The sequence below is a fragment of the Telopea speciosissima genome, chromosome 8 (genome assembly GCF_018873765.1).
Source record: "Telopea speciosissima isolate NSW1024214 ecotype Mountain lineage chromosome 8, Tspe_v1, whole genome shotgun sequence".
In the NCBI taxonomy this organism is placed as follows: domain Eukaryota; kingdom Viridiplantae; phylum Streptophyta; class Magnoliopsida; order Proteales; family Proteaceae; genus Telopea; species Telopea speciosissima.
Window position 1 is genome coordinate 49,611,713 of NC_057923.1, and position 11,427 is coordinate 49,623,139.

The window sequence follows — 11,427 nt, forward strand, 5'->3', positions numbered from 1 at the left end:
CACCATGTTTCCATGGAAGTTAAGAATAATGTACATGGTTGGTTTGTTTGCTTTGCTGTACTAGTTGCTTGATATCAGCACCCAGCAGACAACAACCATTTTGGGGAATCTTTAACCAGGGTACCATTGAAGACGATGCTGGGGGGAAGACCTTTACGCACTCCATCCTTTCATAGTTTTGGCTGTGTTTTATTTAATGTATTGTATACTCTGCCCTCAGGTTGATTATTATGACCTGTGGCGCCTATGTATCTGACAGAGATGATGATTTAAAAAAATTGCTGATGATGCTTCAGTTTATGGAATATGTTCGTCACTACATGGCCTAAACTGTTCCAAATATACAGTTCATATGAAATCCCAGTTGGTAACCTTTAAAACGCAGGAGGATTCTACTTCACTGAACCATTATTGGTGCTATGGTACTCCATCAGAACCAGTTGCTAATATTTTCTTTACCTTCTGCTCTGAAAGATTTGTGACCTGAAAACTGGTAAAGAACAGATGCTTGGTTTCCAAGCCAGCACCCAATCTCTGCTCCTGCTGCCCAACAGAACAGCAGTTTTCTGTGTCATGAATTCACCCCTACTCACGTATCTTTTACCTAGTTGATTTTGATGGACTCTTGATTTACGATCCTGGGCCAGCTTGGGGTGTGGATTTTAAGGACTGGGAACTTCTATTGGACGGTATACCTGTTGAATTTCCGGAAAATGGGATATGTTCTGGGATCCTTCTATGGGTCACTACGAAGAGTGAAGCAGTTCACAATCTTTTTAGTTATCCTCTTAAATTGATTTTGGGGATTGAAATAGAAAGGAAAAATTTGTTAGTGCACTTCTGCAGCTGCCCCACTCCCCTCCCTCTCCAGATGCAGTTAAGGTTTTGGGTTCAGATCAAGCTACCCATTCTTCTTTTTGTTGGAAATCAATCAGCTTCATGGCTTCTGCTGCTGTGTTAGGGTTCACTGGAAACGTTGACGAATTGATGTAATATGAAGGAAACTCAAATTGGTGGAACTGGTTTCCTTCATGTACAATAAACCTAAATCATCAAATTATGTTGGGGGGGGGGGGGGGGTGAAAGGGGATTTCATTTGCTGCAACAGCCATCCAGCAGAATGAGGGTTGCATTGGTGGTGGAAGGGGCAGGGGTGGGGTAGAAGGCTTTTTCGGTGGCGGGACCTGGGATCACTGACATATAGGAATCATATTATGTGCCTAATGGGGTCTACTCTAGTATATGTGCGCTAGATTGGGCCAGCCTAGTATGGGATAGGTTAAAGGGCTTGATTTAACGCGTTCCATCAGCTTCGGAGCTTTTGATGTATCAATCAAATACCTAACAAACCATCTGAACAAACCTTGGAATGCAACGGTTTGTTCAATGCAGTGGCAGGGTTGGGTTGCAGAGGGTTTCGTTCATTGCAGTAGCAGGTGTGGGCTGTGGTGGGTTTTGTTCGTTGCAGTAGAGTTCAATGTAGGTTAAAGGGCTTGATTCTACTAGGATAGATTAAAGGGCTTGATTTAATGGGTTCCATCAGTTTCGGAGCTTTTGACGTATCAATCAAGTACGTAACAAACCATCTGAACAAACCTTGGAATGCAACGGTTTGTTCAATGCAGTGGCAGGGTTGGGTTGCAGAGGGTTTCGTTCATTGCAGTAGCAGGTGTGGGCTGTGGTGGGTTTTGTTCGTTGCAGTAGAGTTCAATGTAGAGTGATTATTTTAATGAGAAATTGATATTAGACTGTTTATGAATCTATGATCCATTCACTGGTATTCACCCCAAAAAATGATTCTTTTACTTGTTTCTAGCATTATCTAAACGACTAAACCACACCTCCTGCATTTCTCTGCATTAATGGAAAGGACATTTCCAGTTCAAAACGCATTTTAGCTCTAAATGTCATTTATAGCATTGAAGTGGAAGAATCCAAATATATTTCTTTTTTTTTGGTAAGAAAAATCCAAATGTATCAAACCATGTTCCAACATGTATGGAACCTTCTCTACAGCACCGTCTTCAATAGAACCACCAACCGTGTCTTCGATGATAGATAAAACCTAATCATACTGGCCAGTGGCCACCTTTTCTTGAACGAAATACCACAAATGTGGATACTTCTCACAGAGCATCAGGGGAGAGAGAGAGGGTGCTCCGTAAGTGGGGAAGACAAGGTGAGGGTGGGGCTGGACTAGGGGATTCATAGCGCGGGGTGGTGAGGGGGAAAATTATCACCTCAATTTGTCTACTCGTCAATTTCTTCAATTCCTCTAATAGAGGGAGGTGAATCCCATTCGGGCAGTGTATTCGGGCAAGGAGTAGGGTGGTCATTTCTGCCCCCCTATTAGATGAAATTGAGGAAATTGAACAGACAAATTTGAGAGGATAAAGATCCGAGGGGAAGGCAGGGGATGGGGTATATTTTTGTGAAATTCCCAATCTAACCTCAAAACATTGGTCAAGATGAATAAAAAATTTGGGCAAAATAGTTAGGGGTGAAACAATCCATTTCACTCTCCATAGTACTACAGAAGATCACCCTACTTTTTGACAAGAAACTTCACTTGCAGTGGCAGAGCTTTTGTTTCTCATCAGATGCATTCCAGTAAATGATATATCCACCTTATGTAAGTCTTTTAATAATCGTAATTGGGTCTCCATTACTGGTCCTGATTGAATCAGCTCGGAATCGGTTGGATTTGATTCCCAGTTCTTACCAATTTAAAAAAACAGGGCTTCTTCTAGGGTTCAGTCTGATTCCCGTTGATTTAGTGAGAATCAGAATCAATGGAGGCTGATTTGTTTGCCAATTCCACTTCCAACTCCCAACTCCCAACTCCCAACTCCCAAGCCTTTCTTGCTATGGATCATGATCTAACCAACTGTCCAAGCAAAAGACCAACTGCAAACTACAAATATTAGAAGTAAACAAATGCTATTAACTTCTAGATTACTATCCTCAGGACTTTTTGGTGTTTGAGGTGACTTCTAAATCATACTCATAATACATAGATTTGCACTTGGAAAACAAAAAAAGCCATTGTTTATGGAGATTAAAGATAAGCGTTATGACCGGCAACAAAAACAAAATAAAAAAAGTGAGGCAATCACAATGGAAGCTCGCCACTGTCTACAACAACTACTTTGCTTTTGGGTGAGCCACTCTGTGTCCCCTCAGCCTCAATTTTGTACACCACATCCATCCCAGAGATCACCTTGCCGAACACAACATGTCTGCCATCCAACCTGTTACAGATTCCAATATTAAATCAACATTTGAAATAGAAAGCATGTTAATCTTGAGGTCTGGTTAGAGCAAATGCATTCGACCGTCCAGAAGACTGATCAGACGACCATGATACCACCGTCCATCTTTTGATTTGTTTGAAGGACAAGCTGACCAATGAATTTCAAATGGATAACAATGTAACCAATCTAAAAGTTTAAGTCACTAGGTCATATCTTAATTGACAAATTCGGATTCGAGAGTAATTCAGGTTTAATTTATTTCATCAAATAAACAATTCGGTCAAAATAGTGGACAGTGCAAAAAGGTTCAATTCAGGATTAATTCAAGAATTAATTGTATATGTTGAAGAAAGAAAAAAATTCCATTCTCTTTTTATTGACAGTTTAAAAAGATACCTAACATTTTATCCATTTTATAAAATTTTGTAAAGATTTTTTCAAACTGGAATTGGTTATGAATTAATTGCGAATTATTCTCAAGTACTAAATTCTTTGGGCCAAATTAGCAATTTCCTAAGTTATTTGCACTCCCAAAATAATGTAGGACTATAACCAGAATAGATCTAATCCCAAGTAGGATCAAGTAGAAAGCCTCCAATAAATAAGAAAGAGAATAATGGGATCTCAAATTGGTTGGAAGAGAATGATGGCATCTCAAATAGATAACCAAAGAGAACAATGAGAACTGAAATGAGAAAACAATAACCTGCTGAAGTAATAAATGGGTTGAATATTTTCTTGCCAATGGATTGAATACTCTTCTTGAAAATAGAATGCCCCAATTTAGAAGACACAATCAGAATAGTCAGAAATCAGATCGGACAACTTTTAAGGTTTTGGGAAACCCTACTTTTCTCTCAAATCAATGATGGGGTTGGCCCCTGTTCTGAATTCCAGAAACTGGTGTAGATCTTCAATAGCAGCAATAGAGATGATTAATGGAGAAGAATGATCAGCAGTAATGCAGCAACTTGTTGACAATTGACAATTCAATTCACATAATAAAGGATGGAAACGGGGATCAATTAGAATGAAGGGGAAATAAGGAAGTGGGTCTCTCACCCTAGGCCTCTCGCCCTAGCTCTCACAGCCAATCCCCTCACAGGACAATCATTGCCAAAGCAAAGCAACTCTAATTTGATTAACTCAAATCTCCTCTGCTCCTAAGAGCTGATTACATATATATATATAACCCAATTGCTGAGACAAAATAAACAAAATAGAAACTAGACTCTAACTAGGATTCCCAACAAAATAGAAACTAGAGTCTAACTTGGATTCCCAATTAGGAGTACAACTCAAACATAACTAGGAAAAATAAATAGAAGTCCAATAAAAATAAAACCTAACATCAGGCCATGTGAACAGTAACTCGGGCACTGCTCACGTGAATAGTAACTCTGGAACAATATTTTTTTCCTGAGTTGCATCGTGCTTCGATCTACATCACAAAATTTCACAAAATTTTCCAACCAATTTCTATTTTGTCTAAATATTTACCAAAATATTCACGAATGTGCTAACAATGTAACTGAAATACTCCCCCCCAATTTGTTAAATTTTGCTCAGTTTTTTAACTTCAACCTGAGAATAGGATCCATCTATATGCAGCAATAATAAAATAGCATGGACAAATAATACTTAAAATTTTGTAAAGTTGGGGAGAAAAGAAAAGAAAAAAAAAACCATTAAGGACTTCAAAAAAAAGTAATGCATGAATTGAATGTTTAAAGACATCTAATTACACGTTAAATTGGGTGCAAGTCATTGTGGTCTTAGAATCATTCTACTGGCTAAGTGGCTAACTCATAAAACATAATGTCACTCATCTATCAAACACCGTTAGTGATATTTTGCATCTCAACAACAATTCGTATAGTTATGGGGTTTCAATAGGGATGTAAACGGATCGGATTCGGCTCAGATAGTGCTATATCCGCATCCGATTAGCTTTCGAACGGATTCAGATAGTGCTAAATGGATACGGACATGGATACAGATCGGATATTTTATCCGTTTACATGTAAATATAGCTTTTCGGATAGCTATAGCCTATCCGTATCCGTTTAGCTTTCGGACGGATTTCGGATAGTGCTAAACAAATACAGACACAGATACGAAAACGGATTTCAGCTATTCATTTACATCCCTAGGTTTCAATCATCCAATTCACAAAATCCAGCACAGAAAAATATGCTTTATTTGTTTATTTCTTTGATTTATAATTATGAATAAGAAAACAAATGTGGGAGCCACTTGCGATGGGAGGGGTCCCATTTACTTTAAAATTCAAGGTGATTTGAGAACTATTGGCCCCTGACCCGCTAGCTCCACCACGCCTCGCCCCGGCCGGGCCGGCCAACCCCAGGCTGCGCACTCCAACCGTAGGGCCCAGTGGAACAGTGACCCAAAAAGACCAGCCCAAAATTATTATATTATACACGGGAGGACCAAGGCAGAATTTGAACTCTAAATTTGGAATTGCAATCACAAACTTTACCATTGCAATGCACAAGCATTTTGTATGCATTTTAAAGTGTCAAACAACTAGAACATACTTGCATGTAATCAGGCTCAGGCTGGCTGAGCTAAGGCTTCAACAGCTCAACCGCAACCCAGCCAGGCCTGACCTCAGGGTGGGAATTCTCAACCCTAGCCCAATCCATGGACTGAAAATCCCAAACCAAGCCTGGAAAGTTTTTCGGTCAGATGAGGCCTCTCAGGGTTTTGAGGCCCAAGTTGCAGCACTGCCTATTGTATATGTGTGTCATAGGATAGAAAACAGAGATTAAACCAAAAAAAAAGGGTTTAGAGTTCAGAAATGGAAAAGCCTACGCTCGGAACATTTTGAGATTGGAAAGGAAATGATCTTAAATAAGAGTAGCATTTATTTACCAGCTAGTTGTGACTGTAGTGAGGAAGAACTGAGAACCATTGGTATCACGACCAGCATTTGCCATTGAAAGAAGCCCTGTGATTGACCAAACCATATTGCTTTCAGCCACTTTTAAGAATACAAATATACATTTTATGTGCCTATTTACTTGGAAAACAAATTAGAAGGTGGCTACTCGACAGTTTGCATGTTTACCTGGTCCAGTGTGCTTCAGTTTGAAGTTCTCATCAGCAAACTTTTCTCCATAGATTGATTCTCCGCCTCTTCCATCTCCATGTGTAAAATCACCTCCCTGGAGCATAAAGCTGGGAATAATCCTATGGAACGTGCTCCCTTTGTAGTGAAGAGGTTTCCCATTCTTCCCAATACCTTTCTCTCCTGCAACAGGAAGGAATAACTTCAGACAGGTTAATCAGCAAAGAGTGCTAATCTCTGTCTCACTCACACACATACACACAAAACACAGAGGATTGAAGGGATACCTGTGCAAAGTGCTCGGAAGTTTTCTGTTCAATAAAGAAAAAATAATAAAAAATTAATTTCTCTTCAGACATTGTAACAAACTTAAAATGATTTTATGTGCAATCCAATATTCTCATATTTTACCAGAATTTGCACAATTGTACCTGTTGTTTTAGGAACAGTTTTCCCAAAGAGGCCCATGACAATACGACCTGAGACCAGAAAGACCATGATAGCGTTATATCAAGAACCAAATTCACTAGATACCTGGACTCAGATAGCAAAAGAGACCAAACATGCTAGTTGAAGAAATTCACTAGTCACAAATTAATGCCAACTGAACAAAGGAAAACAGAAAAGCAATAAGTAAATAAGATGGCACACATAAGGGTGAGAAGATTTAAAATGTATCGTACTGGCCAACCAGCTGCTCAGTATGAAAATAGAGCTGTTAATAATTGTGAACATTTCAAATGTGTATCATCCCATCCATCCAAAGAAAAATAAGGTTCTGAACCTTCTGATTGTCGTTATTACAAATGTTAACGCAAACACCAAGAAACATGAAAAAAAAAAAACAAAAACAGAGCAAAGATGACACAGAGATTTAACGTGGTTCACACACCAATACGATGTGCTACATCCACAGGCGAAGCTGAAGATGATTCACTATGTGATGGAAGAAAATACAACAGAGATCTCTCAAGAACACCCAAAGGTCGCAACAAGAACTCTCCCCCAAAAGCCCTAACTCGAGAATCCCTAAATCTCACTATTTTCTCTTGCTTACACAACAAGACAAGAAAACAAAGAAATACTCCTCCAAGTTGGGTTGATCAATCAGGTCAGGTCGTACCATACCGCAGGGGCTTCGTCCCCGCATCATCACAGGCCTCACAAAATTTCCCCTTCGGGTTGCCACAAAAAATGTCGGAGCAGGGCAAACTTCAAAACGAGTACAAGAATTCAAGACACATAAAATCTCCACCTTCACTTGAATTCTCCTCCAGCAAACAAACACATAGCTGAAATCTACATCTTCTCCAATAACCCTTCCAAGGGCAGAATTCAAATGCAGCAAAAACCAATTAAGTTCAAGCCCTCCGTTACCATCACAGACCTCACAAAATTTCCCTTTCAGGTCGCCACCAAAAAATGTCGGAGCGGGGCGAACTTCGAAACGGGTACAAAATTTCAAGACACACATAACAACAAATAAGAAATCGCATAATAATTCCAGAGGAAAATCAATGCACATTGCACTCAAAATTGCAAGGGAAATTAAAGCATACTGCAGCCACAATCACACAAAAGAATCCCATAAATAAGCATTATACCAAAAGATTCTATCCAATTCACCAATCTTCAAAGTTGTCAAGCAATCTGCAGAATAGACCAATACCACAAAAACCACGACTACCCCAAAGGGAGAAAAATTCCCAAATTCCAAAGTCTTTGACATTAGGGCAAGGACGAATAGAAGAGGCTACATTTCAGAACACAGACCACTTTCTAGACTTTCACGAATAACAATAGTTAATCAGAACAAACCAGTCATGTTTATGGGAACATGCTATATCATGTTAAATTTATTACGAAACAGTTAGGACTGGAAATCACCTAAAGATCTGTTAAATAGACATGGCTTCTGTTAACAATAAAAGTAAAACATACCAGCATGTTTTCCATCGATCTCAACATCAAAGTATACTTTGTGAGTTATTTCCTTCAAGCTTTCATCCTTTGCCTTCTTTGCCTGAAGAGAGTAACATGAATCAATGAACTTCTCAAAGGGGAAAAAACATTGCCTTATAAAATCTATTTCTAACTCCTACACGTGGTATTGCCAGTCCAATAATGAAATTAACTATTAGTATATAAATCAATGTCGCATTACATTAACTCAGGTCAAAGAAAGAGAAAATGTCTGCCTGATCCAACCAGTCATGGAGCACTGTAGAGGGAGACCAAACAAAAGCGACAAGTAGGAACTTGGAACACCAGATGATCATTGTCAAAGTAGGAATTCTTCGCAAGCTACGGCAGGAACGAAGAAATCATGAAATCGACAAGACGGAAGGCGATGTCTAAGTGGTAAACTGGTAAAGTCTATAGAGATACTATAGAAGAGGAGCAAAAAAGCGAGCCCGTAGACAACAATTTCCCTCACCTCATCGAGCTCGCTATCGATCACATTTCGATAGGACGAAACTCCAGCATCGTTTGATCGCTTCTGGGAACAAAATTAATCGCAATAAAGAAGCGAAAAAGAAAAGAACAACCTCGCAGAAGAAAGAGGGGGAAAGAATCGATTTTGTTCACGGATCTACTCGTTATAATTTCATGATAGGAAGAATAATTAGGGTTTTTCGTGAAGGAGAGATGAATCAGAGACTCTATTAAACCACAGATCTGTTAAATCCTAACATGTGATCACACTGAAGAAATTAAAGAAGCGAATGCAAGGGAAGGAGAGAGAGAGAGAGAGAATCACCTGAATGAGAGCTAGGGTTCCAAAGAAGATCAGAGCCCATAGAAGCGATACAGAGATCGTCTTAGTGATGGTGGCCATTTTCCTCTTCCAATCTCTCTCTCTCTTTCCACGCTTTAAGGAAGATATTTGCCTTAAGCTTTTCCCTTTTATATATGTGACGTGGAGAAAATTTTCACATGTTAAGACTGGATTCCTTCTCATAGGTAACGAAGTGAATGTCTCCAATAACTGATTTCAGTGATGTGGAAGATGATGTGGCATAAGAAACCTCCTTGATGGACACAAAAATTCTGTTTCCTAAAATATAATTGGAGGGAGCCGGTGTCTACATGCCAATGTCTGGTAGGAAGGGTTTTAGGAACCGGTATCGGATACATATTGGTATTGACCGTGACCGATATTGATATGGCAATACAGTATAGACGTGGTTTTTTTCTTTTTTTTTTTGGGAATGTGTTCTCTAACTAAGAGGGGTCTGGGAATGTAGAAGCATCAACAAAGACCAGATTTCCGCCTTTCATGTGGGCGGAGTGATCATTTTCATTTTTTGTCCCATGTTGTGTATGGGCGCAAGAACTACACTCTCAGATCAAGTTCTTTTTTTTTTTCTTTTAAATTATAAAAATAAGTATTCTAATTTAGTAGCAGAATAATATAGATCAGCTATATTGATTTCACCGACGACCGATATTGATACCAATACTGTGAACTAAACCATGATAAGAAGAAATGTCATGTAATAGATAATATAGAACCAAATATTGAGAACAAACAGACATCTACTTCTCATACCCACATGTAATGTTTTAGCTTAATCAGAGAATGTTACATGACAAAACATAGATATGATTTTATTTTTATTTTTTTTTCCAGAAAGAACGCCCAACACGAAAAGACCGGCACATCGCTGGTCCTTTTCTGATTTTCTAGAGAGTGTGCCGGTCTTTTCGTGTTGGGCTGTGTCTGGGCGTAGGTACACACCCAGGCACAACACTGGTTAGCTTTCCTTTTCCCTTTTTTTTTTTTTTTTCTTTCCAAAAGGGGGTGAACATAGATATGAAAACCCAGTGTGTCCTAGGAGAGTGCACAAAATTTGTCCAAATATATTTTAATACATGGAAGAATATTTGATTGAATTATATTTTGAAATTTGACACATGGATAGTTCGGACCATAAACTCTCTATCCAACGTTCAAAATAGCCGGCTCAGCTTCCCACATGTAAGGGTTTGTAGGAACCTTTTTTTTTTCTTTTAGTTAGATTGATAATCACAAATAAAGTTTCATGGTTGGCTTCAGCTAGGGATGTCATTTGGTCGGTTGAGCCGATTTCAGTCTGGATTGAATCAATTTCGGTGTGGTAAGGGTGAATTCAAAATCAATAAGGAAAGCTTCGATTTCGGTCCAATTTGGGTTCAGTTTGACATGTATATGTATGCAATAATATGGGACAAATATGTTTTCTAATTGAGTTTCAGGATGGTATCAGGTTATATTGATTTGATTTCGTTTTCAGTTTTCATTTCAAATTAAGTCGTTTTCAGTTTGGTTTCACTTTTCAGATGTGCAATACCTTAGCCAAAAGCCAATTGTTTTTCGGGAAATTATCAGCGCCACCCCCTGACGTTTGCCTATATTTTAGGTACACCCACTAACTACCATAAATCAATGCCACCCCCGGCTTTACCAAACTAATTCCACACAGACCCCCTATCGTTAGTTAAGAGCCGTTAAGTGGTGATGTCAGCTATTTAATATTTTTTAAAAGACAATTCTGCCCTTCTTAGTAGGCAAAGTACCTAATCTACCCTTTCAATTAAAACATCCACAAACCCTTTTCTTCCCCATACTCACCGACAACCTTGGAGAATCTATTGCAACCTACCGTCTTCTAAAGAAGAGACCTACTCCGGCGATAAAGTAGCTCTGCGTCAACCGACCACCATCTTCCTCACTCCGGATCGCACATCCTTCAGTTCTCCGACCAAGCTCGAATTGCAGAGGCGAGTTCTCTTTCCAAGTCTCACTCTCAATTGATCACAAGCTCTGAGTTGCAGCGACGAGCCCCCTTCCTCTTCTCTCACTCTTCTGTCAACAAACCTTACAGAGCAAGCCATATTTCTTAAAACAAGTCAGTAGAGGTGGTGAGATGGAGAGAGAAATAACTTTGTTTTTCGGTAAGGAATGCAACAATTATTTGTGGACATAGAAAAGTAAAGTGGGCATTGTCCGGATATGATAACAAAACAAAAAATATATAAGCATGAATAAAGTCTTTTTTTTTTTTTGTGTGGTAAGAAAGCATGAATAATGTCTTTTTT

General features: G+C 39.0%; 1 protein-coding gene across 2 annotated transcripts; it reads right to left on the reverse strand.

The window, feature by feature from the left end:
* Positions 1-2,932: 2,932 nt before the first annotated feature.
* LOC122638313 (peptidyl-prolyl cis-trans isomerase CYP20-1) lies at positions 2,933-9,231 on the reverse strand. Of its 2 annotated transcripts, XM_043831220.1 has the most exons (8): positions 9,107-9,223; positions 8,783-8,845; positions 8,287-8,368; positions 6,777-6,824; positions 6,633-6,656; positions 6,346-6,528; positions 6,150-6,225; positions 2,933-3,251 (listed from the first exon to the last, which is right to left on the reverse strand). In XM_043831220.1, the coding sequence occupies exons 1-8, from the start codon at positions 9,182-9,184 to the stop codon at positions 3,113-3,115; spliced, it is 693 nt and encodes a 230-aa protein (XP_043687155.1). In that variant the 5' UTR covers positions 9,185-9,223; the 3' UTR covers positions 2,933-3,112. The 2 variants fall into 2 exon arrangements, with proteins under 2 accessions (XP_043687155.1, XP_043687154.1); XM_043831219.1 differs by lacking the exon at positions 8,783-8,845 and having other exon boundaries at positions 9,107-9,231.
* Between the last annotated feature and the right edge of the window lie 2,196 nt (positions 9,232-11,427).

Bases quoted from the DNA above. Each gene is read 5' to 3' on its own strand.
- LOC122638313 (XM_043831220.1), bottom strand. From the start codon at position 9,184: ATGGCCACCATCACTAAGACGATCTCTGTATCGCTTCTATGGGCTCTG. The intron at 6,825-8,286 runs GTATGTTTTACT...TTCTGGTCTCAG, and splicing joins GATCGATGGAAAACATGCTG to GTCGTATTGTCATGGGCCTC. The intron at 6,226-6,345 runs GTAAACATGCAA...GGTCAATCACAG, and splicing joins ACTGAAGCACACTGGACCAG to GGCTTCTTTCAATGGCAAAT.